Here is a 25,666-nt window from a genome sequence, read left to right as displayed (position 1 = left end):
CGCATGGTCACCCCGCCTCCCCCACCTCGGGCCACCGTGACCTCCATCGCGACCACTGCAATCCGTCCCCAGATCAACAGTCTAAGTGCCACCCAGCCGGTACTGCTCCCCGTCCCCACCCTGCCCCACTCCTGTTCCCAGCTCTCCTCCCCCCTCGCTGTCATCCCACGCCTGTCACCATCATCCCACCCCACCGTGGTCCCCACTGTCTCCACCAGCAATGAATGAACGTTTATTGGGCACCGACGAACCCCAGACACTCTACGGAACACACGGAAGGCGCCCCCGCCCCACCCCGAGGGCCCGTCAGCAGAGCCACCACACTGCCGCGCTCGGTGGCCTGTCAGCCCAGGGTGCAGGCGGGGCCGGGCGCGGCAGGGCAGGGCACCTGGAACGAGTCTGGGGCCTGTGCCAGGTTCTAGCTGCGGGCGGGGGTCACCCCACTGTCCTGAGAGCGGAGCAAATAAATAATGGAGTCGCAGGGGCAGGGGTCTGAGCCCTGCGGGCAGCGGGGCCCCGGCTTTGGCTTATGTGACTCCATGGGAGTGAGACAGGCGGCCAGGAGCCCCTACCCCAGGGTGGGGGGGCGGAGCTGGGGCAGGAGCCTGGGGACCAGAGGGTCCTGGGGCCTCCCTGGCCTCTCCACCTGGCCCTCACCTCGGGGGCTCAGAGCAGGACACGGGGGACAGCCAGGAGGAGCTGCTGAAATGCAGACGGACTAGCAATGGGCAGGTGGAGGGGACGGGGCCCCCGCCCTCGGCCCCTAGAGGGGGGCGTCGTCAGTCCTCCACTTCGGGGGGTAACTCTGCTGGTGGCCGTCGCAGCTGGGGCTCCCCACGTTGCCGAGAGGCACCACCACCTCGTCGGGGCTCGAGTTCTTGTTCAGCTCCACCACACGGGGCACCACCGAGGACCAGCGATCTGCACGGGAGGGCGTCAGAGGGAGGGGCGGGCTTGGAGGAGAGCACACATTGAGCGCCTACTGTGTTCTGGGCACTCCACCGTGGGAGGGGTGGGGTTGGTGGAGAGCATGCACACACATTGAGCACCTACTGTGTTCTGGGCACTCCACGGAAATCTGAAGGGGGAGCTATGATCAAGCCCCCCTTACAGACGTGGAGACTGGGGCTCAGAGAGGGCTAGGTGCCTGCCTAGGAGCACACAGGAGTGAGGCACTGGGTCAGGACGCCCTGAGCCCCCGTGTCCTCCCCCTGCTGCATCTTGCGCGCTCACAGCTTAGCAGGAAAACAGGAGTTTCTCCCCACGGGTAGGGGCAAGGATCTCGTCCTCCCTCCCGCCCCAGGCCACTTTTTGTCATGGTGTGTGGCGGGCCAGGGGGAAGCCATCGAGGTGAGGTGGCCCAGGCACTCACAGCTGCGATGTCAACGCAGGGGCCAGCCCGTCCCACCCTCCCGTGCTGCAGACATGCACGTGGAGGCCCAGAGAGGCTGCTCACAGAAATCCACGACAAGGGGGACCCCCCCCGTCCTTCCGCTCACCCCTGCGGAGGCGGCCCACGGTGTGCGAGAAGCCGTAGTACTGGTAGGTCTCGCTCTTGCCGGGGTCCTCGTTGATGATGCCCAAGTTCTGGTTCCAGTGCGACCAGTTCACCTCGTCCACCCTGGCGGGGCAGAGCAGAGGGTCGGGGGAGCCCCACAGAGACGCCCCTCGGCCACCCCCCCCACCCCGAGGCAGCCTCTGCTCCCCCATGCCCAGCGCCGCCTCCTCCTATTGTTCATATTATGGCAAAATACACACAACGAAATCTGCCACTGTAACCATGTCCAAGTACACAGCTCAGCGACATTAAGCACATCCACGATGCTGCACAATTATCACCACTCCCCACCGCCCAACTTCCTCCAGTGCCCCAAATACAGATTCTGTACCCGTTAGGCAGTACCTCCCTCGCCCTCCTCCCACCATCCCCATAACCCCTAACCTGCTTTCTGTTTCTATGGATTCGCCTCTTCTGGACGTTTAACGTAAGTGGGATCATACAACATGGGGTCCATTATCTCTGGCATAACGTTTGCAAGCTCTGTTCCTGTCGTAGCTGGATCAGAACTGCATTCCTCTCTGTGGCCAAATAATATTCCATTGCATGGACACGCCACGTTTTGTTTATCCATTCATTGGCGGATGGACACCATTCTTCTTGGTACTTTTACCTCTGATTATTGGGATACCCTGGTAAAGTCAGGTTCTAGCCTTTGGGGCCAAATTGGCTCAATATAGTTACTGCTTTTTTTTTTTTTTTTTGAGACAGGGTCTCACTCTGTTGCCCAGGCAAATGCAGTGGTGTCATCATAGCTCACTGCAGCCTCAAACTCCTGTGCTCAAGCGATCTTCCTCCTGGCTCAGCCTCCCCGAGTAGCTGAGACTACAGGTGTGCACTACCACACCCAGCTAATTTGTTTATTTTCTTTAGAGACAGGGTCTTGCTATGTTGCCCAGGCTGGTCTTGAACTCCTGGCCTCAAGCAATCCTCCTGCCTCAGCCTCCCGGAGCATTGGGATTACAGGCATGAGCCACCGTGTCCAACCATAATAATTTCTGCTTTTCAAAATTATTTTTTGTTATTTTGATACAGCCTTTTTTTGAATGTCAGGACTTAGCAAGAAAGACTTGCTATTCCCATTTTGCAGACGAGGAATCTGAGGTTTGTCAAACTGTTTTTCCAAGGTCACAAAGCTGGTAAGTTACAGAATCAGGATTTGAACTTTGGATTCAAACTGAGCAGAACTGACCGGCTGGCCTAGGAGCTGCATGCTACTATTGTCCCCACGTCACAGACGAGGACTTGGCCTGACTCCAAACATTCTGTTTACACTCTATGCTGGCAACCGGTTTGCAAAGAATGATTCACCTCAGAAGGAAAGAGTTACCAAGCCGTTCCCCTAAGCTGGCATTCCCCTTGCATCCCGGCGTCACTCTGCGTTCGGGCTGGGTAAGGTCCCACGCCCTGGAAGCTGCTGGTTCCTCAGTTTCCCCATTTCAGCCAAGGCACTGGAGCCCACCCCATTGTTTGGTCAGTAGAGGGTGACACTCTGAGATGTGCTCTGCCTGCAAGTCTGGGCCTGCCCCTGCGCAAGGGACAGAGGAGCCGGCGGTGTCCCAGAGGCTGAGCCCGTCTCAGGTGGCCCCATCTGGTCCGCACGGCGGGCCCAGACGCGGGTGCTAGCGTTTTCTCCACTGAGCAGGTGAAGAGGCTGAGTCAGAGAGGCGAACCCACTTGCCTAAGACCACCCACTGGAACCGCACTCTGGTCGGGCCGACGGGGGCCTCGGTGGCTCCGGAAATGGCAATGGGTAGACAGCACTTGAGCAACAGGAGCCCCTGATGCAGCGGGGACAGGTCTGCCCCGGCCAGGTGGCCTCACCTGAAGCACCACCTGCGGTCCGGGGTGCCATCCGAGCTCTTGCCCACGGTGACCATCTCCCCGGAGCGGAAGGCCTTCCTCAGGAACACGGGGAAGGAGCGCTCGATGTCCAGGATGGTGGTGGCCCACTGCAGGGAGGGACGGGCAGGAGGGGACATCGGTGAGCCTCCCCAGCCCGCATCTACTTCCCGAATGGCAGAAGCGAGGTGACGGGCCGGTGGGGGGACAGAGAACTGGGCTCTCCAGCTCCTGCTGCCCCTAGGAATGCGGGTTATAAACTCGAATACGCAGAGGTGGCGGACGGGATTAGCTGCGGAAAGGCCACAGCCCCGTGACACACACACAGCAGTTGCCACTCAGGGTCAGGTCGCCAGGGAGCAGTGGGGTGCGGGGCGAGCCAGGGAGCAAATGGCCCCATAAGGGGGCCACCCGAGCGCTGCCAGGAAGGAACACGGGCCCTGCACTGCCGGGGCTTCCAACTTCTCGAGAGGCCAGAAATCTGGATTTTTACATGGAATCTCTTCATTTCTAAACTGTGCATTAATTATTTTTAAAATATGGTGGACCAGAAAAAATAAACCTTGGCTAATTGAATCCAGTCCACAGGCTGCCTAGTTTGCATCTTGTGAGTTATGCCCAGGGGGGAAACTGAGGCCCAGGGAAGGAGGCAGTATGCATGAAGGTTATGAGCAGGCCTGAGCCGTTTCCCTCTGGCCCAGTCTTGGGAGGATGACCTTGGGTTTCTTTCTCACTGCGCCATTTCCTTGAAATCCACCAAGTCAAGGCCAATGTGGTGCTGCATGCCCAGGCCTCGCAATGGTTCTGTTTACAGAGAACTGCACCTGGCCTGGGAGCGGGGGCAGGTGGCTGTGACCCCGAGGGCCTCTGCTCCCTAGGACGGCACAGAAACCTTTTGGGGAGCACAGGCAGCAGCTGCCCTGGGCCTATGAGGGCTGCGTCCACATCAGCTTCCCGTCTGTGACCGAGCATGTTCCCACGGTAAAAGCCCCCGTGAGAATGCTGAGACCTCCCTGCGCTGCAGTGGCCCATACCACACCAGCCTCGTCTCTGGAGCCATGGCAGGGCACAGAGGCTGCCCCTGGGCTCAGCGTGGGACCCCTGTTGAAATGCCGAAGCCAGCTGGGCGCGGTGGCCCACGCCTGTTACCCTAGCACTTTGGGAGGCCGAGGAGGGAGGATCGCTTGAGGCCAGGAGTTTCGAGCCCAGCCTGAGCAAGAGCCAGACGCTGTCTCTACAAAAAATAAAAAAAAGTTAGCCAGGCGAGGTGGTGCCATGTGCCTGTAGTCCCAGCTATGTGGGAGGCTCAGGCGGGAGGATCATTTGAGCCCAGGAGTTCAAGGTTACAGTGAGCTATGATTGCATCACTGCACTCCAGCCTGGGCAACAGAGCAAGATCCTGTTTCTCAAAAAAACAAGAGGAAAAAAAAAAAAAAAGAAAGAAATGCCGATGCCCTCTGAGCACTTCCTGTGCCGACAGAGCTCACGCAGGCATGCTGGGGGGACTCGGCTGCGTCCTGTGAGCTGGACCACAGCTGAATCTGGGACCACTGTGGGTGGTCAGGCAAGAAGCCACCTTAATGTTCACTAGGCGGCAGCCTTCGATGCCCATTTTACAGACAGGTAAGTAGAGGTGGAGTGCGATGACGTGGCTTGCCCAGGGAGGAAGGCTGGGGAAGCCAGCTGGGCGAGGTGTCTCCCCAGCTCCCCTACCTTGGAAGGCCCGAGGGTGGCCAGCGGGGAGAGGACAGGGGGTCCTCGGGCCTCACCTGCAGCTTCCAGATGTGCTTGCTCTCCTTGGACACCTGGCCCACCGTCTCCCCCATGAGCGCGATGAGCATGTTGAGCAGCAGCACGAAGGTGAGGATGATGTAGGTGACGAGCAGGACGATGAAGACCACGGGGTACTTGGTGCTGCTCAGCATCTCCAGGTCGCCTATGCCGATGGTCAGCTTGAAGAGGTCCAGGAGGAAGGTGCTGAAGGTCTCGCTGTCGCGGCACGAGGGGTACGTGGGCACCGTGCAGTTGGTCTGGTCCTCGTTACACACCTTCATGTTGGCGCACGGGTTCAGGAGGGACACCAGGGCTGCGGGAGGGACGGGGGTGGCTGAGGGGCTGAGTGGGAGGACGCACGCTGAGAGGGGGGCGCGGCGCTCCCATTTGACGGAGGGGAAAGCTGAGGCCTGGCGAGGGGAGAGCGCCGGCCCACGGTCACCCAAAGCAAGAGCCGGACCCAGGCCCTACTGATCCCAAAGCCTTTGCTCTTTCCACAGACTCAAGAGGTTTTCAGGATCTAGTCCAGCAGTTTCCAACCAGGGACAATTCTCCCCACCCAGGGGACATCTGGCAATGTCTGGAGGTGACGTGTTTGGTTGTCACAACTAGGGGTGGAGGCCAGGGCTGGTCCTGAACATCCTGCGACGCTCAGGACATGCCCACAACAACAGTTACCTGGTGCCACATGTCAACAGCGTCAAGGCGAGAAGCCCTAACGTGGCCTCATTCTCAGGGGTCCTGGAGCGCCGGGTGTCGGCATTCCCAGGGCCAGGCTCTCGCTCATGCCCCGTCTCCCAGGCCACACCAACCCAGAGAGGACAGTGGCGGCCAAAACCAGGCACTGGCCCTGACTGTCCCCAAAGCTGTGTTCTGTAAGCGCCCTCTCCCCGTCCAGGCATCTCAAACTGGTCACAGTGCTTGTCCTTTCCTGCGAAGCCCACACGAAGCTTCGGGGTTCTGCTCAACCCAGTTTGCCGCAGCAACCCGTCCCTAAACCAGGCAGGGCAGGGAGCACGAGGAGTCTCGGCCCCTTCAGTCAGTGGGGTGCAGAATGTCAAAGTGCCTTTCCCCAGTGATTAGAGTAAGTGAGTTTTAACTCACATGCTAATGCGACTCAATCGTGCAGTGGCTGCTGAAACACTGTGTTGAGAAGGATTCTGAGACTTTGTCCGGATTCATCAGAAGAATAGTTCTGTGTTCCATTAGTAATGTCTGCCACGGGCACCAAAGTGAGGAACAGCAGCACATGTGCCCTGTTTATGTTCTGTGAGCCTCAGAGCCGGGATCTAGCGTATCCTAGAAGGAAGAGCCCTAGGACCAAGCTGACCACTAAGATACTACCTTAACCCCTAAGTTTCTGTATCAGTTTCTATAATTAGGATTGCAGGACGGCTTGGCTCCTGACCCGAATCCCAAACTTTGGTTGAATGCTTGACACTGTTTACTTTTTCCAGTCCTATTCCTGGGAGGGAAAAGCTGTACCCTGTCCCTATCTCCCCAGCCAAGGCCACAGTTCTGCTTCCCCAAAATAATCCACACAGGGACTTGGCCACGGCCACCATCACGGGTTAAAACATCACCACCACCAGAGTCCCACTGCCAGGCTGGTCCCCAGATGAACCTGCTCAGATGTGAATGTGACCTGGTGCAACACACGCTGGATGCTGGGCTTTGATGTCAGATCACCCACCCCTTGGGGACCAGCCCAGTGGCTCGGTCAGTTTCCCCAGCCCCAGTCCTTCCCCCATGGCCTAGCCATTGAGATCCCCGAATGCCATCATGACATCATGGAGAAAGCATGTCACAGGGAGCCAATATTGGGCTTTAAGAAAAGACCTGGGCTGGGGCCGGGCGCGGTGGCTCACGCCTGTAATCCTAGCACTCTGGGAGGCCGAGGCGGGTGGATCGTTTGAGCTCAGGAGTTCGAGACCAGCCTGAGCAAGAGCGAGAGCCCGTCTCTACTAAAAAAAATAGAAAGAAATTATCTGGACAACTAAAAATACATAGAAAAAAATTAGCCGGGCATGGTGGCGCATGCCTGTAGTCCCAGCTACTTGGGAGGCTGAGGCAGAAAGATCGCTTGAACCCGGGAGTTTGAGGTTGCTGTGAGCTGGGCTGACACCACGGCACTCTAGCCTGGGCAACAGAGTGAGACTCTGTCTCAAAAAAAAAAAAAATTATAAAAAGAAAAGACCTGGGCTGGTAGATCAATTATTAAGTCTCATCCTTGCATGCATCCATACCCCTTCAATGCGGCTTTGAGGCTTGCCCTATCAAGCAGGGGAGTCTACCCCCATCCTCTGAAGCAGGGCCTCGTGACTTGCTCTAGCCAACAGAGAGAGGCAGCAGTGACGCCGTGTCACTCGTGTTCTTGGAACCCTAAGACCGGCACGTGAACAAGCCCCAGCTGGCTGGCTGGGGGACGAGTGACCACAAGGAAGAGAGCCCGGCCGAGGCCGTCCTAGCTAGACCCGGCGGCCGGCAGCCAACCCGCCAGCTGACCACAGACACCGGAGCCCGCCGAGATCATTCCAGCCCGCCCCGGTCCGCACGACCACCTAGCTGACCCGGAGACTCGCGAGCAAATCATAAACAGCTAGTGCTTGAAGCCACTACCTTTTGGGTGGCTTCTTTTGCAACGTAGCTAACTATGCCAGTTTTAGCATTCACTAGCTTTTGAACTTGGGTGAGTTAATTAACCTTTCTGAGACTCAGTTTCCTTATCCAGGGAAGGGGACACTAAAGGCACTTGGCTCACAGGCTTGCGGGAGGGTTACCTGAGGCAGGGACGGAAAGTCTGCAGCCCGGTGCCTGGCACACCGTGGGAACTCAGCAGCGCAGCTTGTGGTCCTCGATGCATAACGGCTGCTGTTCCAGTCCCTGCACCCCCGCCCCGCCAGGCCCCCCGGGCACCTGGAGCTCACCTGAAGCGTAGCCGATCATGAAGAGCAGGTAGACGAGCAGGAAGCGGAAGAGGTCTTTGAAGAGGATCTAAAGTCGCCCGTGGGATTATGGAAGCAGAGAGGAGACAGACACGTGGTTTCTGGCCTCCCCCATTCCTCCACCCCAAACCTTCGTTCCAGCTCCACCCTGGTCCCTCCCCGATGTCCAGACTGTCCCCCCAGCCCTCACAGAGCCCCACGTCCTCAGGTCTACAGGCATGGAAGGTGTGCGCGTGGTGTGTGTGGCTCCCTCCAGGGACACGCAAGTCCAGAGGGTCCCCCCAGCCCGCACCTTCTGGATCATGATGCTGTAGGTCCCCGTCAGCTTCAGCCCGCGGGTGAAGTAAAGGGCATTCATCCAGCCCAGGACCAGGGCAAAGACCATCACGGCCAGGTAGGCCTCGATCCCCGCCAGGTAGAGTGCCGCAGACACGATCACCAGCACGGAGTAGATGAAGCTACAGGGCAACAGAGACCACAAGAGAGGCCAGAGGGGAGAGGGGACAGTGAGGCCCTGGAGGGGGAGACATGCGCCCAAGCCCTCCAGGGTAACAGGACATCCCGATGCCTCCTGGACCCCCAGAAAAGAAACAAAGTGGATCAGCGGGGTTCCCTGGCATTCTGTCAACCAGAATGTTTAATTAACTGGCAATGTGTGTATAATGGCCCTGAGGCCCTACAAGACCCCAAAGTGATGCCCTTTGGAATTGCCAGAAAAAGACTGAGTGTTGTGCAGTGAGTAAAGATTTTGTGGCAAAGTGAATTTCGTTCTCCAACTCTAAGGGAAATGGAAAAGATGTAGCAGACATGCACACTCTCCCTTCCTGTGCCCTAGGCAGACATCATCAATCAATCGCAGCACTCTTTCCCACTAAAGGCAGACACAGCCTCCAAATTCTTAACACGGCATTCCAGGCAGACATTAGCAATCAATCCCCAGTGGACGAGGTTAAAATTACTTCTATCGCTGGTGTATACGGGAACTCTCCAGCAGTCAGAATATATCTTCAACCAGAAGACCCTACTGCTTGACTTGGGCTTTGTCCTGACTTTGGGTTTGTCCAGCTGCCCCCAAAGTGACCTCTCCCCCAAATGTGGATGACCTGCCAGCCCAACCCTGCCTCCCTTACCCAGCAGCTGCTGGCCCGGGGCCTCTACTCACTAGAGCAGCTGGAAGGAGCCATCGATGAAGAGAGAGTTCACCCCAGGGCACTTCTTCATGAACAAGTCTTTGATCTGGAAGAGGGAGGAGGCTCGTGGAAGGGGTGGGGCCAGCAGGAGGGTAGAGGGGAGGAGGGAGGAGGCAGAGGAGGGGCCAGCAGAGAGGGAGGCAGAGTCTGGCAGAGAAGAGTCTCTGCCGGGAAGGGAGGCGAAAGCAGGGAATGAGACTGCGGGCTGGAGGAGGAGGTAGAAGAGAAGGGGATGAGAGGAGGAAGGAGGGGAGAAGGGCGCGCTGGGGGAGGAAGGAGGGGGGAGGGGGAGGGCGGGTGGGGGGAGCACGGGGGCCAGGCACTCACGTTGGTGAAGAAGAAGAGGACCCCAGTAAGGAGAGTGATGACCTCGCCAGCCAGCCTCAGGTAGTCCACCGTGGTGCGGTAAGGGTACGGCGGCTGGGGGGCGGGGGGCACACGGTCCTCACCCAGCCCCTCCAACACCTGGCCCCAGGTCCAGATGTTCCCCCGCACCCCAACTATCTGGATCCTGGAGCGTCTCCTCCTTCCCTCTCTTCCTCCTGCTCCGAGCCACCCCTGGGTGTTGGGTCACCTCCCCGACCCGTTCCCAAGCCTTCTCCAGGGGGACCCAGGAGGACACGGCTGCACCCAGGCCTGGGTGGCCCAGCCCCTGCCCGGGCCCAGGCGCTCACCGTGCCCTCCAGCGGCTGGTAGTAGGCGGTGAGGGTGAAGATGACCATGGCGCACAGGTAGGACACCACGTTGATGTAGAAGGAGACGGCCCCGAACTTGCGCCACTTGTCCCGCAGGAGTTCGTTGATGGGCTCCACGGCCAGCATCTCGTGGCGGTTCTGCGCGAGGCACAGTGGTCAGGGGTGGCCCTTCCCGGGGCGGGGGGACCCGACAGGCTGACTCCAGCACGCCTTCCCCTCCTGCTCCCCGAGAGCGCGTTCGCTCCTGACCCACTCTCCAGCTGCGTTCACGGAGCCGCAGGGAACGGGACGGATGCTGAGAATCAACCCCAAACTCCTGGGCTCAGCACTGGAGGCTCTGCCTAATTCTGCCTCAACTTACCCTTCTACCCTACACTAGCATCATAGAACCCAGAACCGGAAAGCCCCTTAAAAACATTTATTCTGGGCCTGGCACAGTGGCTCACACCTGTAATCCTAGCACTCTGGGAGGCCGAGGTGGGAAGACTACTTGAGGTCAGGAGTTCGAGACCAGCCTGAGCAAAAGCGAGACCCTGTCTCTACTAAAAATAAAAAAGTTAGCTGGGCATGGTGGTACATGCCTGTAGTCCCAGCTACTTGGGAGGCTGAGGCAGGAGGATCACTTGAGCCCATGAGTTTGAGGCTGCTGTGAGCTAGGCTGACACCGCTGCACTCCAGCCCAGGTGACAGAGCAAGACCATGTCTCAAAAAAAAAAAAAAAAAAAAAAAATTATTCTCAAGGTTCCCAGATTCCAATCTGTGGATGGGACCAAGCTGCTGGCCGCAAAATCACCTATGTAGCTTTGCTAAAATAAATCCCTGGGCTCCAGCCTCTGAAGTTCTGATTCAGGGAGAAGGATCAGAAAATTTAGCCAAAGATGTTAAATGACTGCACTGACCACACTTCTCCAGTCCACCCAGGGCAGACATCACTAATTGAGCCCTGCACAGTAGAGCTCATACAGTTCCCGGGTAGACACCACCAACCGTTCGGTTTGCACCTGAGATGCTAAACCTCCTGCCACCCTTGGTCTAACTCAAGTTGGTCACTCATTTCAAAGATGACAGAAATGAAGCCTGCAAGGGAGCCAAGTGCACAGAGCCAGTAAGCCGCAGGGCAGGGCTGGAACGGAAACTGCCTACCAGCTGTCATTCCCATATCGGCCCCATTTGTGCAGCCTCCTGTCCCCCTAGTGACTTGAGTTTCTTCATAACTAGGATTTGTGGAACAATGTAGCCACCAAGAGTAGTGTTAATACTGCTAGTTAAAGGCAGAAACAAACCCAAACAATAGAGGAGTGGTTTGTTAGCACACGTGGTACATTTACGCGCAGCAACGATACTGTGGAAGGATGTTTAATGGTGCAGATCGATGTTCACAAAACACTGCTAAGTGGGCGGAAAAAAACGGGCTTTCCAAACTTCATATAATGACCACTATTGATGGCAGCTGACACATGATGTTTCCTCTGCGCCGGGCTGTTCTGAAATTAACTCATTTGCTCTTCCCAACAAACCTATGGGTTGTGCACGATCGTTAACCCCAGGTTACAAACGAGGAGGCTGAGACCCAGAGAGGTGGAGTCACTTGTCCTGAGTCACACAGCAGGTAAGTTTCAGAGCCAGTTCTACCTGCCCCTTGAAGTCCATCTTCCCACAAGCTTTGCTCATTTCCCCACGTGCCACAGGCTGCCCTGGGCACTTAGCTGGCACCCAGCTAACAGCCCCCCACTTCTGGACCCCAGGGCCCCATCCCCGCTCCCTCCTTCCCCACCCCCCACCCCCGCTGCGGCGCCCACCTCGATCTTGCTGTTATACACCAGGATTTCCAGCACGGAGGCCTCTTCCCCACACGTGTCCAGAGATGAGAGGTCGTAGAGCGAGGAGTACACTGGCCCGTAGGCCCAGTCCTTGAACTTGCGGGACAGGTGTCGCGTGTCCTCGTCTGTCACCTCCCGCCGGATGATGTGCTGAAAGACCTGTACGGGAAGAAGGGAGGGTCAGGGGACCCGGGGAGGGACCCCAGGGGCCGGGCACAGCTCATCCAATGGGGCCTCCAGACAGAAGAGGACGGAAGGGGGAGAAGAGGTTTACTGAGCACCTACTGTTTGCTGAACCCTTTCTTCATGTCATCGTGTTTAGTCTGTGCTCTTACCGTCTCGGTTTACAGACGGAGGCTCCGAGAAACGAAGGGTGTTCCAGAAGCCACACACCCACTCAGCCGGAGCCAGGCTAAACGTGGCGAGTTTTCGACATCTTAATCATAATGAATGTCCTCTTCGTGTAGATCAAATAGCCACGCATCAATCTTAACAACCCGTGAACTATAACACGAATGATCACACGCAGTCCTTCCCACCCCCACGCCTGCTCTCTCTGGCTCCTACTGAGCACAGAGCGAGTGGGAATTGCCCCAGGTCACGGGGTTTAAGGAGGGCAAAGCCAGGATTTAAACCCAGGCCTTTAGCAATGCCCCAAGACCCTGGTATAATTGCAATTTTAGTAACTTTTGCTATATTTTATTTTATTTTTTATTTCTTTAGAGACAGGGTCTCGCTACATCACCGAGGCTGGTCTTGAACTCCTGGCCTCAAGAGATCTTCCTGCCTCAGCCTCCCAAGTCGCTGGGACTACAGGCACGTGCCACTGCGCCCAGCTACTTTTGCTATATTTTAATAGAGTAAAAATCCCTACCACTTATTGAGCACTTACTACCCACCCCAGGCTCTTTGTTAAGAACTGTATGTGGATCACTTCATTTAATTGTCACAACATGAAAGGGCACTGTCATTATCCCACTTAAGGAAACCGAGGCACAGAAAGGTAAGGTGAGATGCCTGAGGTCACACGCTGCAAAGTGGCAGAGTCAGGGCTCGGACAGGTGCTTCTGACTCTAGGGTGCTCCAGGCTGGGCTCTTGGTCAGGGCAACGGTGCCCCCCAGAGGACAATCTGGCAACGTCTGGAGACATCTGCGTGGGGGGAGGCCAGGGATGCAGCTCAGCGTCCCCCAGTGCACAGGACAGTCCCCACCACAGAGAGCCAGCCAGTCCAAAACGTCTGTCGTACTCAGGCTGAGAAACCCTTCCCTAGGCCCAGAGAGCGGAAGGAACTGGGGCAAGGCCACTCAGCCAATTAGGGGCTGGTTTGAGCTCTGAGACTCAGTTTTCTATCAATGGCTTAACCTGGCTGGAGGGGCCGGAGTGGTGAATCTCACTAGGGTGGGATGAGGTGAGAGGCTCGGGGACGAAGCTGATTAGTTTGGCTGGACACTAGGGAGCCATAGCAGGTTCTTGAGCTGGGCTGGCATGATGAGAGGTGGATACACAAATGAAACATAATGAATACCACCAGCAGCCCCTCGTGTGTGTGTGTAGAGGAATGAGAGTGAGTGGATCGGCTGTGCCCCCAGCCCCCCACTTACCCCAATCTTGCCCGTCTTGGCGGCCATCATGAGGGGCGAGAGGCCGTCGTTGTTGAGCACGGCCTCCAGGTTGCTGTCGGGGAAGAGGCGGGCGCACTTGAGCAGCAGCAGGTCGTACATCTTGGTGACGAACTTGGTGTTCTCGCGGGTGTTGTCGGCGATGGCCACCAGCGCGTGCAGCACGGTGTTGCCGCGCGAGTCTTGCCGCCGCATGTCGGCCTTCTTGTGCGGGTTCTCCGTCAGGTAGTTGACGATGTGGGGCTGGTTGGTGCAGGCGGCCAGCGACAGGGGCAGCTCACCTGGGGGCCGGGGCGGGGCGGGGAGGTCAGTGAAGGGCCCCTGGGGGGGAGGGCTCTGTCTGCAGGTGCTCAGGGGACACCCACGGGGACGATGGACGCGGCACCAACGGTCGATGTGGACGCATCGTGCGGGGACTGTGCATTTCCGTGGGTGACGCTGGGGAGAAGGGTCTGGCTGTTTGGGGGCCACAGCCCTGCGGGTTGGAGGGACGGGACACATGGGAGGGTGGAATTCTTTGTGTGACTTTGTCCCTGAGCCCCACAGAACGTGTGCCTGTCATCAAGCAGGGGTGAAATTCAAAATATTTCATTGGTCCAACTGTGGCCACGTGGCAGTGATGGGGTTTGGGCCCAATGACACGACCGCTGGTCCCCGCGTAAGTCAGAGTGATGGATGCAGACAGGAGGTGCTGGGCGGGGCAGCACCCCCTCCCAGCCCGAGGGGCTCTCGCGATCCCCACGCACACATGGGGAAGCGGAGGCTCGGGGAGGTGAGGCCACGTGGCTGAGAAGTAGCGGAGCGAGGACTCGAACCCAGGTCCCAACTCCACGCTCTCCCCACGGCACTCGCACCCCAGAGGCGAGACCCACACGCAGCACAGCTCTGGGTGCTCAGGAGCTGTCAGGGCTGCAGCCACCAACCTGCACCCCGTGTCCCCCACCCCGAAGCTTCTCCCCTGGGTGCTCCAGCCCCGACCCGGCCCCTCCTCACCGAAGTAGAAGTAGCCTCCCTCATCCTTGGGCTGGAAGAAGCGCCCACGGGCCTGGGCGTGGACGTCAGCTCCCTGGGCCACGAGCAGCTCCACGTAATGCTTGCAGCGGCGCTCGATGGCGATGTGCAGGGCGGTCTGACCTGGGGCGGGGCAGGGAGTCACCCGGGGCTCTGGCGGGGCTTGCTTGGGGGTGGGGGAAGGCGCACCCGGGATACAAAATTCATGGACTTTCAATCTTTTTTTTTTTTTTTTGAGACAGGGTCTCACTCCATTGCCCAGGCTGGAGTGCCGTGGTGTCATCATAGCTCACTGCAACCTTGAACTCCTGGACTCAAGCGATCCTCCTGCCTCATCCTCCTCAGTAGCTGGGACTATGGCTGTGCACCACCATGTCTGGCTAATGTTTAAATTTTTTTTGGTAGAGATGGGGTCTTGCTATGTTGCCCAGGCTGGTCTCAAACTCCTGGCCTCAAGCGATCCTTCCGCCTCAGCCTCCCAACGTGCTGGGATTATAGGCGTGAGCTACCGTGCCCAGCCAACTTTGAATCTTAATATCCAGGAATCTGAAAGGTCAACTTTGATTTTTGGAATCTCAGAATCCAGAACGGGGAAGCTTGCACTCCTGTCGCCTTGCCCCTACTGGACTCATCATCGTAGACCCTCAGAGCGCCCAGCACCACAGCCCCTTAGGACAAGAATCCCAAGTTCACGGATCACTAGGCTCACTGAATCTCAGAATCTCGGAATCTTTGATTCTGAAACTCAGATCAAAGTTGGAAGAGGTAGTTATTCCTTCATCCGTCCGTCCATCCATCCATCCACTCATTCATTCATTCATTCAACAATCAGTCCCTGGGTACACGCTGGCTACTGGAGGCGCAGACCAAAACCCTCAGGGGTCAGATAAGCAAGGATGGTGCCTCTACCACCAACCCCTGCGTCACCCCCGCCTGGCCGGGCGGGGCACCCACCTCGGTAGTAGATGTCGCGGAAGGGCGAGTTGATGAACTCGCGCATGTTGCCGGTGCGCTCGGCGATGTCCAGGAGCACAGGGATCGTGTCGTTGCGGCCGTTGCTCAGGTTCAGCAGGGCCTTGGGCAGGCAGGTCTTCCCCGTGGACGGCTCTGGGGGGACAGACGCGTAGGATGCGGTGGTGCTGCGGCCTGCGGCCCTGAACCACTGGGCTCTGGGGCACACAGCACTGGGCAGGGTGTCAGAGGTCCTGGATCCGGCCCTGGCGGTCACCCCTCCTCTCTGAGCCTGTTTCCCTGAGTGTCCAGTGGGGACAGAGTGGGCCACTCTCTCTGCCTCCCGTGGTGCTGAGAAGATCAAATGAACGCAGGCGGGTAAAAGTGCTTTGAAATGTGGGAAGCCACAGCCTACAGATTAATTGGTTAGGGACCAATTAATTAATTATTGGTTAATTAATTAATCATATTCGGGAAGAATTTTTAAAAGGGCTTTGTAGTCAAATAAATGGTGGGGAGGCTATGTTAAACAAAGCCGATTGTATTTCTTTACTACAGGACTTCTCAGAGCCTTTAATAAGCTAACAGGGACTGTGAACCTCTAAAAGCAAGATACACTAGGCAGCGTTTGCCCACCTGTCGGAACGTAGACTACTTTTCCCATGAGGGATTTACACTAGTGCCCCAAGAGGGGGAGCAGAGGGGTGCAGCATTCCCCAGAGTGTGGGCTGCGCGCCACGGTGCATGGGAAATTACCTTAGGGGGGACAGGAGAGGATGGTGGGGGTTCCAGGGACGCAGCAATAACAACATCGCAGGTTTCACCCATTGTAAGATCCCTCCCATGAAGTCTGCAGGTGGTACTGGCGGGACCCTAACACCCCTCACTGACACTAATGTCCCTTTGCAATTTTCTTTCTCTCACGTTAATTTTTATGGTTACATGAGTTGATTTACATTTCAAAAGAGTAAGTCAATGAAAGGAGTGAGTCAGGCAAAACCACACAGGGGGCTCGGGACGGCCAGAGGGTGGGAGACGCAGGTGTGGGTTGAGGAGCCCGCTCTGAGCCAAGCACCGTGGGGTTCGAGTCCTGGCTCTGCCCCCACAGCTGTGCGACCCTCTCTCGGCTTAGTCTCCTTTCTGGCTAAATTGAGGCTACGAAGGGAAATCAATGAGCTAATCGGTGATTTGTCGCTTAGCCCAGTACCAGGCAGACAGGAGTCGTCGATAAATATGACTGTTGCGGTTATTATTCCATGGTGGGGACAGCCGGCTCCCTGGACGCCAGGGATGAGGGGAGAGGACGCGAGGACACCTGAATCCCAGTCCCAGCCCCTCCGGGAAAGGGGCTGCCTGGATGTGCCCCGTGCAGCTGCTTCCAGCCGCACACCCGGCCCCAGCCCAGAGGCGACACCAGGTAGCTATTTTTTGAATGAATAACTGACTCCAGGTCCCCATTTGCATGGGTGGCGGGGAACACTGTCCCAGTGCTGGCCAAGACACACGCAGGCTCAGCTCTAGCCTTGAGGTGGCGTCTGTCTGTTTCACTCATTGTTTTCTATTGTCAGGCAACTTGCAAATTTCACGCTGACTTCATCACCTTTTCCCTCCCAAACCGACCCGGCATGCCCATGTCGTCATTTCAGAGCATGGTGTCCCCATCCAGCCTAAAGCCTTGGTGTCACTCTTCTCTCCCTGTCCTCTCTTCTGCCTCTTCTGTCCCACGCGTGCCCCCATCATGCCCTGTCGATTGTTCTTCCTCTTTCCCCAATCCCTCCATAGCTCTCCATCTCTGCCGCCCCCACCCCGGCCCAGCCCCGTCTCCCTCGCATGCCCAACACACCACCCTCGCTTCCCCCCAGCCTCTCTGCCCTTCCTTCATCCACTTTCCACGTGGCTGCTGGAACGGTCACTCAGAGCGCAACACTCGTCATGGGGAGCACAGGGCCTTTGCACATGCTGTCCCTTCCTCCCCGATCTGAAACACTCCTCCCTCGTCTTTGCACCTGGTTAACTGCAACTCATTCAGACTCAGCTCAAGTGTCACCTCCTCCAGGAAGCTCTCCCGGATCTTCCCTGACCGGGTCAAATCCTGTGATACCGTCTCTTACTGACACCCAGTGCAGTTTATAACTGCGTATTTTATTTCTGTGGTCGCTTGATCAAAGCCAGTCTCTCCCAGGAGCCTGTGAGCAACTCTGGGGCAGAGTCATGTCTGCCTCGCTCAGCATAGTCCGTCCCCCACCGAGCACAGTGCCTGACACTTGGTACGTGCCCAATAACTGAGTTAATAAACATTCGATGAAGAGGCAAATGGGGCACCCCGGGTAATTCCAAACCACAGGTAACCCAGAGTGGGACGAGACCCTGGCTTTGGGCTTCCCCACCCTCAGACACGGGCCACCGCGGGGCGGGGGGCTGCCAGCCTGGGTCCTGGGATGAGATGCCAGGCGCAGCCTCTTCCCAGAGATGGGGCGGGACACGCAGTTTCAGGGTCTGACCACCAGGTGGCGACGTGGCCCTGCCGGGGCAGAGCGCTGCGTGGGGACGGGGGACCCAGCGTTGACAATTGCCAAATGCAGGTTGTGAAACTTTGCCGGGTGTGTGTGTGTTGGGGGGAGCCTGGGGGCGGGGTCCTCCAGAATCGTATGAGCTCATGAGCCTCTAGCCAGGAAAACATGTGGGACCTGGCCCAGGTCCAGGCCCTTGGAAGGACACAGCAAGCGCGGGGCCCCGAAGGTTAATGAGCGCCCCGAGTGTCACGGTGACTCTCCGCTGCACACACACACTCCTGGCTACAATTTCAGGGACCCACCTCCCACCCACACCCACACTCATGCACAGACACACACTCGTCTAGGGGCTCCCCGGCTAGGCTAAGACCCCCCCACAAACACTCTATCCTGAACCTGGGGAAGCTGGAAGCCTGGACAGGCCCAGCCCGGCGCTGCTCTGCCTGCTTAAGCCACCAGGGCCGTGGCCCATTTCCCAGGATTCGCCCACAGCGAGGGTCCCCGCTTTTGCCATTTGGCCGGGGCTTAAATGTGGGTTCAGTCCAAATGAGACTATTCACACCATCACTGAGTTATTAATACTCTGGGGACACAGAGGAGCCCCGTCCCCCCACAACTCTAAGCTTGTGCCCCCCAAATAAGGCCTCATCCTCTGGCCAGGCACCAGGGGTACATATTTTTTTTTATAAATCCAGTAATTCTCCTTGACACACACAATGACACCGCATTGTATCGACTGAGTGTTGAGACTCAGGTAGGTAGAGGTATCTGTGGACGAGCGACCATGGATTTGGTCACCCTGCTCTCCCGGCCTCCCTGAGGCTTCCCCAGACCCCAGCTGTAGACCCACCGTGCGGCCTCCCTGGGACAGGCGCTTCTCTGTAGCAGGCGCCACCATTCCTGGCGTTGTACACAGGTGTGTGGGGTCACGTGGCCAGCTCACCGTGGCTCACCTGGCGCCCAGCACACAGTAGGCGTGCCCGATTTACAGGTCAGGCCTGGGCAGCAGAGGGTGCTGGTGCCCCGGGGCGGGTGTCCTGAGCCTGGACGAGGCTGGAGGGTGAGATCTCTGGGCTGGGGCTTCAGCCTGGGGAGCGGAGGCCTAAAGCCAGGATGCCCTAAAGCTGGGGGGTGGGCAGACCCCAAGAGGTAGAAGCCGGATCCCAGCCCAGATGCCCTGCCCAGCCCTCCAGATCCCTCTTCAAGAGGGAGCAGGAGCTCCGGGTCCTCAGCCATCTGTACTCAGCACTTCCCAGGACGATCTCTCCTCAGAGGCCGGGACTATGCTATTATTATCCCCAGTTTACAGATGAGCAAACTGAGGCCCAGAGAGGCCAACATCCCTTAAGTGGTGGAGGTGGGATCCGAACCCAGGTGGGTGGACTCTGCTTACCTACTTCACTAACCTTTTCATAAATAAGGGCTGGAGGAATGAATGAATAAGCTGAGGTGGCTGAGGCCCAGAGAGGTTAAGTAAAGTGGTGAAGGACACACAGGACCAGACTCCCTGTCCAGTGCTCTTCCAGGCCAATGCAGTCCACTGACCCAAGGGAAGATGCTGAGGGGAAGAGGTCCCCCAACGCCAGGCCTCCCCCCAACCCCGGGCTGGCCCGCCGGCTACGACAGCCTGGGTGGCTCACCCCGGAACTCCTCGTCAGTCAGGCGCTTCTTGTGGGTCAGCAGGAAGGGGAGCAGCCCGTCCAGGTCAGCAGTGGAGCCTCGGGACACGATGTCAAAGAGGATGGGCCGGTTGAAGACTTTGAGGATGGGGGGCGGCTGGGGGGCGGGGGCTTTGGGGCTCTGCGGCTGCTTCCTGGCGGGGGTGGGAAAGCAGAGGAATGGGAGAGCTTGTCTCCTGCCTGCCCCACTGTCCCAGGGACTGATGGGGGGCAGCTGAAGCCCTAGGGAGGCCCAGACTGAGTGGGGAGGCACAGCTGAAACACCAAGGAATGTTTTATCCAACAAACTAAAGCTAGTGCCTACTGCATGATGGGTAGAGACAGACAGAAAGAAAGAAATACACAAGCCAGCCCATCCATCTACCCACCCATCCACCTCACCATCCACCCATCCATCCATCCATCCATCCATCCAACCAACAATTTGCCCATCCATCCATCCATCCATTTCACCATCCGCTCATCCATCCATCCAACCAATAATTTGCCCATCCATCCATTCATTCATCCATCCATCCACCCATCCTCCCATCCACACATCCATCCATCTACACACCCAACTACCCATTTAACCACTCACCCATCCACCCACCCATCTACTCATCCATCCATCCATCCATCTATCCACTCACCCATCCACCCATCCATTCATCCACCCACATACCCATCCATCCACCCATCCATCCATCCACCCATCCATCCATCCGTCCATTCACTCGCACATCTACCTATCCATCCATTCATCCATCCACTCATCCATCTCCCCATCCATCCATCCACCCACTCACTCATCCATTAATCATTTATTAATCATTTACTGAGTACTTACTAAGGCAGACAGAAACTGAACGAGACACAGACAGAGAGAAAATAAAGGAGCAGCCTACTAAAAGATAAAGCCTCTCATTCATTCATTCTATAACTCACTCATTAACTTATTCACTCAACAAACATTTTAGACAAATGTTCCTAGGTCCTCACCCAGGGCGCACCACACAGTAAACACTCCACAAATGTTAGCTGATATTACCATTATCGATGAGCACCTACCATGTGTCCAGAGCTTACACCTGCACAGGAGTGAGGCTGAGCCACAGAACAGGTGGAGGAAGAACACGACTCAGAGAGAGAAGGTAAGGAAACAGACAGACACTAAAGAGGTGGAGGCTCCCTGTCCCCAGCTGGGCCTGGCATGGAATGCATCGCAGGGGCCACATGCTGTTACCCCGTCTCCAGGGCTTCCCTCTACTCTCCTCCTTTTCTTTCAGCCAGGCCTCCTTTGTGGGAGATAAGGGGTTAATGCCTTGGGGCTTTTGACTCTCTCTGAGCCCCAGGGAAGCCACTGGATGCCAAGGAATGCTGGGAGAAGACAGGCGGGAAGCTGGGTGTATGCTGGGAGAGGGTAGATGGATGGAGGGATGGATGGAGGAATGGATGGAGGGAGAGATGGAGGGAGGGATGGATGGATGGAAGGATGGAGGGATGGATGGATGGGAGGGATGGAAGGATGGAGGGATAGATGGAGGGATGGATGGAGGGATGGATGGATGGATGGAGGGAGGGAGAGAGGGAGGGATGGATGGATGGAAGGATGGAGGGATGGATGGAGGGAGGGAGGGAGGGATGAATGGAAGGATGGAGGGATGGATGGATGGGAGGAATGGAAGGATGGAGGGATAGATGGAGGGATGGATGGAGGGATGGATGGATGGATGGAGGGAGGGAGGGATAGAGGGATGGAGGGATGGAAGGATGGAGGGATGGATGGAGGGAGGGATGGATGGAGGGAGGGATGGATGAGTAGATGGAAAAATGGGTGACAAGATGAATGAATGAATGAGTCAATGACTAAACAAATGAGTGAATGACCAAATGGACAGACAGAGAGCTGGATGAAGGAACTGGTGGTTAGAAGAGGGAAAGAGAGAAAGGAAGAAGGCAGGCAAGCAATCAGGCATTCATCCATCCATCCATCCACCCACCCATCTACCCATCCATACATCCATACATCCAACTATTCTTCCATCCAAGAAATGTAATGAATGAGTGAATGACAAAGAGTTTGACAGACAGCTGAATGCCTGGATGAATAGAAACAGTGGGTAGATGGGAGGACGGGTGGGCATGTGGATGAGTAAATGGGAGACGAATGGAAGGTTGGCTGTATGGGCATATGGCTGGACAGATAGGTGATGGATGGATGGATGGGTAGATAGACATTTCAGTGCATGGATGATGGGGGGATGGATGGGCAAGTGGAAAGATGGGGCTCTGGATGAAAGGATACATGGATGATGAATGGATGGATGATGGATGGATGGATGGAAGGGTAAACAGATACATAAATAGGCAGATGATAATGAACAAATGGTTGGAGATGTTGGTAGATGCATGGACAGACAAGTAGATGGACAGGGGTATATAAGGGTAGGTAAATTAAAAAAGCAGATGAATGAATGAATGAAGAGATAGATGAGTAAACAATTGTATAAATGAGTGAGTGGATGGATAGAGTATAGACAAACAGATGGACAGACAAGTGTCCTATGGAAGGGTGAACAGATGGGTAGATGGGTGGATGGATGATGGATGGATGGATGGATGGATGGATGCCAGATAGATGATGGATGGATGGATGGAAGATGGATGGATGAACCCAGTACAGAGGGGCAGACCACTGGCCAGGCAGCCAGCAATACTCACTCTATGACCTTCCGCCTCCACCGCTTGTTGTCACTGGGGTGGTGCCGATACGTGCCGTAGTCAAAGAGCGAGTCCATGGGTGCTTTCTTGGGCCCAGGCACCACCGAGGACTCATACAGGGTGGACTCCAGCAGGTCGATGGGGTTGGGCACCCCCTTGCGGAAGGCGCCCTGGAACTTCATGCGCAGGTTTGGTCGCCCATCACCTGGGCCAGTGGGGCGACCGGCATCGGCCGGTGGCGAAGGAGAGCCATCCTCCCCCTCAAACAGATTGGCCAGGGAGGACAGGGGGAAGGCCTCCCCACCGGCGGGGCTGCTCTCGTCCCCAGGGGGCTCGGCCGCCTCCCCAGGCCCTGCGTGGGGGCCTTCGCTGGGGTCCGCCATGCCTGTCTGCACTGCTCAGCCTGCAAGGGAACGGGAGGGAGTCGGGCAGAGCCCAGCCAGCGGTGGGGACTCCAGGAAGCCCCCTCCCACGTGGACAAGCAGCACTGCTGCCAGCTGCTTCAAAGCCACCGTTGTAATGACAGGGGTGCAGGGTGGCCACTCCCAGATGTGGTTGGCCGCCAGCCCCGGGCGGGAGCTGCAACAGGGGCCTCTTTCAGGAACATGGAAACACAAGTTGGCCTTGGGTCCGGCCACCCTGGGCATTAGCGGGAAAAGGACGGGCCTCAGAGTCACACTGGGACCCCAAACCTGGAGCCCGAGGCCTGCGGCTGACCCACCAAGCCAGCTTCGGAGCCCCACAGAGCAGGGTTCAAATCCAGGCTCCACACTTAGCCACTGCATGACGTTGGCCAAGTCAACATTTCACAGCCTCAGTTACCCCATCTGTAAAATGGGGATGTCTAAGCCTCATGGGGAAAACTAGCAGAGAACACGCATTCCCGTGGACCATGCAGCGCCTGGCACACAGTAAGCACCTACCGAAGCAGAACCATTGACTGTGTGCTCCGGGCACAGGAGGTGGTCAGACACACACGTGAACCTACTCCGTGGGCCCGTAGTCCTCAATTTCCTCATCTAACACCATTGGTATGACCCCCATTTTACAGAACAGGAAACTGAGGCTCCAGGACTTTAGTGGACTTCCCACAGCGCACAAACTCTGCTCCCCAGTGCAACGTGCTGGTCCCTTCCCTCCCGTCTTTGCCTGGTTAACTCCTACCCACCTTGTGCCGGCTCAATTGTCCCTTCCTCCGGGAAGCCCTCCCTGACCCTCCTACACTCGCTGTCGGGCTCCACGCTGCCTTCCTGGGAGCTTTTATCCTAGTTGTTCTCGAGAGAGATAATTCCCAGGCTGTGAGCGCCAGGACACCAGGAGGTAGCAAATGCATCTGTCTTGCTCACCCCGAAGTCCCTGGCACCTAGGCGGGGGCCACTCGAACAGACAAGCTTATGCCAAAAGTGTCACCGGTTCCCGTTTCTCAGGTGAGGAAACTGGGCTTCAGGAGGGGCAGTCACACAGCTTGTGGGGAGCAGAGCTGGACTTGAGGCAGGTCTCTCCGGCTCCCGGGCACCAGGCTTAGCCAGGAGCAGGGGCACGGGAGGGGCACGGCCCCGCCGGCTGGCCCAGCACCCTGCCCTCCGTGGCACACTGCCAGCCGGGCGGGGCTGGGCACCGACGGCGAGTTTCCTGGAACTCTGACCAGCCCCCCCGGGAGGCCGGGCACCTCTGAAAAGCCCTCTCTTGTGTGTGTCCCCCTCCCTGCCTGACACATATGTAGCAGAACAAATAAACTGGTTCCCACCTTGTTTGTTCTGTGGCCGCCAGGAGGGAAGGCTTGGACCAGACAGGCAGGGACACCGCAAGAGGCCTCCCTTGGCAGGTGCCACAGGACACTCAGAGGATCGGAGCTCCTGCCAGGGGCTGGGTCCCCTCTGGACACCAGCGGGGAGGGAGAGCCTGGCCTTTGGAGGCCTTCAGGCCTGGGTTCTAATCCCAGCTCTGCTATTTACCTGTAGCGTGACCTTAGCCAAGTCACTCGAGCTCCCCGAGCCTCCGTTTCCTCATCTGTAAAATGGGTGCAATTGCAGTAGCTTCTCCATCAGGCTGCAGGCCAGACACATCCAGGGCTGCCCCTGGGATTGGCCTGGGGGCTGTCAGTTATCACAGCCCAGGGAGGGAGGAAGGGCCAGGAGCACAGCTTCTGAAATCAGACAGACCCGCTTCCTCTCTTGGCCCTGGTCACTAGCGGCGGCGTGAGCTTGTGCAAATCACTTCTCTCCGGACCTTGTTTTTCCCACCTGCAACACTGGGGTGAGCACGCCGCCTCCTAGGGTCCTCAGGTATGCGAGGCAACCACTCAGTGCAAGCACCTAGTGGGACCTCTGGGGACATCAGGTCCCGTCCACCTGCCAGGTAGGAGATGGAAACCTGGATCCTTTGGCCGCGTGTGGCTGCCATGTGAATTTGGGCTTTGCTCTGCAGGATTGGGGGCATGTTGAGGCGGGGGCTGTAACCGTAGGGGCCCAGGCGTAGAGGGAGAGGCTAGATTCTCCCAGCACAGCCTGTTCGCCCCACTGGGGACCCTAAGGCCGGGGGAGAAGAGACGACGGGCACATCACTCAGGGCCTAGGGGAACACCCCCCACCTCAGGGGGCTCCCAAGGCCAGAGAAGGAAGCGGGGAGGTCCCTCCAGTCCCTCCCACCACACCTGCACCTCCTCTCCTAAGGAACCCCCACCTGGACGGCATCCCAGGTTTGGGGGGCCCCAAAAGGGCAGGGCCTGGAGTCAGCCAGGCCCGGGTTCAAATCTCCTCTCAGCCACTTGCAATCTCACTGGCTGCTGCGTAGCCTTGAGCAAGTCACATGGTGATTGTGGTTAGCATTCTAATGAGGATAAAATAATAATCATGAAGTAAGTCGCCATAATCACCAGGACCGTGTAGCTCGTGCTGTGCCAGGCACGGGGCTCAGTGCTTTGCACACGCTTGCTCGTCCAGTCCTCACGGGGACTCTAGCCAGGGGTTCTCAACGGGGCTGGTTCCGGCCCCCCAGGGACATCTGACAGCTGATAACATGTTTGGTTGTCACAACTGCTTGGGGAAGAGACAGAGCTGCTGGCACCTAGTCGGTCAAGGCCAGGGGATGCCACTAAACATCCTACAAGGCACAGGACAGCCCCACACCACAAAGAATGACCCAGCCCGAAATGGCAATAAGGCTGAAGTTGAGAAACCCTGTCCTGGAGGTGGGTAATGCTATCATGCCCATTTTACAGATGAGGAAACTGAGGCTCAGAGAGGGTAAGTGACTTGGCTGAGGTCACACAACAGGTTAGTGACAGAGGCAGGATTCAAATTCGGGCAGTCGGCTGCAGAGCCCAGGCTACCTGGGCTGTTGACTGCGCATGTTCCGGGTGACATG

At 57.3% G+C, this 25,666-nt stretch overlaps 1 protein-coding gene across 1 annotated transcript in view; it reads right to left on the bottom strand.

The window, feature by feature from the left end:
• Positions 1 to 217: 217 nt before the first annotated feature.
• The window catches only part of TRPV4 (transient receptor potential cation channel subfamily V member 4), a 37,866-nt gene continuing 12,417 nt past the window's right edge, over positions 218 to 25,666 (bottom strand). Inside the window, exons 2-16 of the mRNA XM_045534589.1 lie at positions 22,301 to 22,703; positions 19,559 to 19,731; positions 15,409 to 15,561; positions 14,437 to 14,577; positions 13,426 to 13,724; positions 11,803 to 11,982; positions 9,983 to 10,141; positions 9,636 to 9,728; positions 9,281 to 9,354; positions 8,411 to 8,576; positions 8,101 to 8,167; positions 5,170 to 5,486; positions 3,383 to 3,510; positions 1,500 to 1,621; positions 218 to 921 (exon numbers count right to left, since the gene is read on the bottom strand). Of these exons, the coding sequence (XP_045390545.1) occupies positions 764 to 921; positions 1,500 to 1,621; positions 3,383 to 3,510; positions 5,170 to 5,486; positions 8,101 to 8,167; positions 8,411 to 8,576; positions 9,281 to 9,354; positions 9,636 to 9,728; positions 9,983 to 10,141; positions 11,803 to 11,982; positions 13,426 to 13,724; positions 14,437 to 14,577; positions 15,409 to 15,561; positions 19,559 to 19,731; positions 22,301 to 22,683 (2,613 nt within the window). The 5' untranslated portion in view covers positions 22,684 to 22,703 and the 3' untranslated portion in view covers positions 218 to 763. The remainder of the gene's footprint in view (positions 922 to 1,499; positions 1,622 to 3,382; positions 3,511 to 5,169; positions 5,487 to 8,100; positions 8,168 to 8,410; positions 8,577 to 9,280; positions 9,355 to 9,635; positions 9,729 to 9,982; positions 10,142 to 11,802; positions 11,983 to 13,425; positions 13,725 to 14,436; positions 14,578 to 15,408; positions 15,562 to 19,558; positions 19,732 to 22,300; positions 22,704 to 25,666) is intronic.

Source organism: Lemur catta, chromosome 21 (assembly GCF_020740605.2).
Source record: "Lemur catta isolate mLemCat1 chromosome 21, mLemCat1.pri, whole genome shotgun sequence".
Taxonomy (NCBI): Eukaryota; Metazoa; Chordata; class Mammalia; order Primates; family Lemuridae; genus Lemur; species Lemur catta.
The sequence above is the reverse complement of the archived record's forward strand: the minus strand, read 5'-3'. Positions and strand labels throughout refer to the sequence as shown.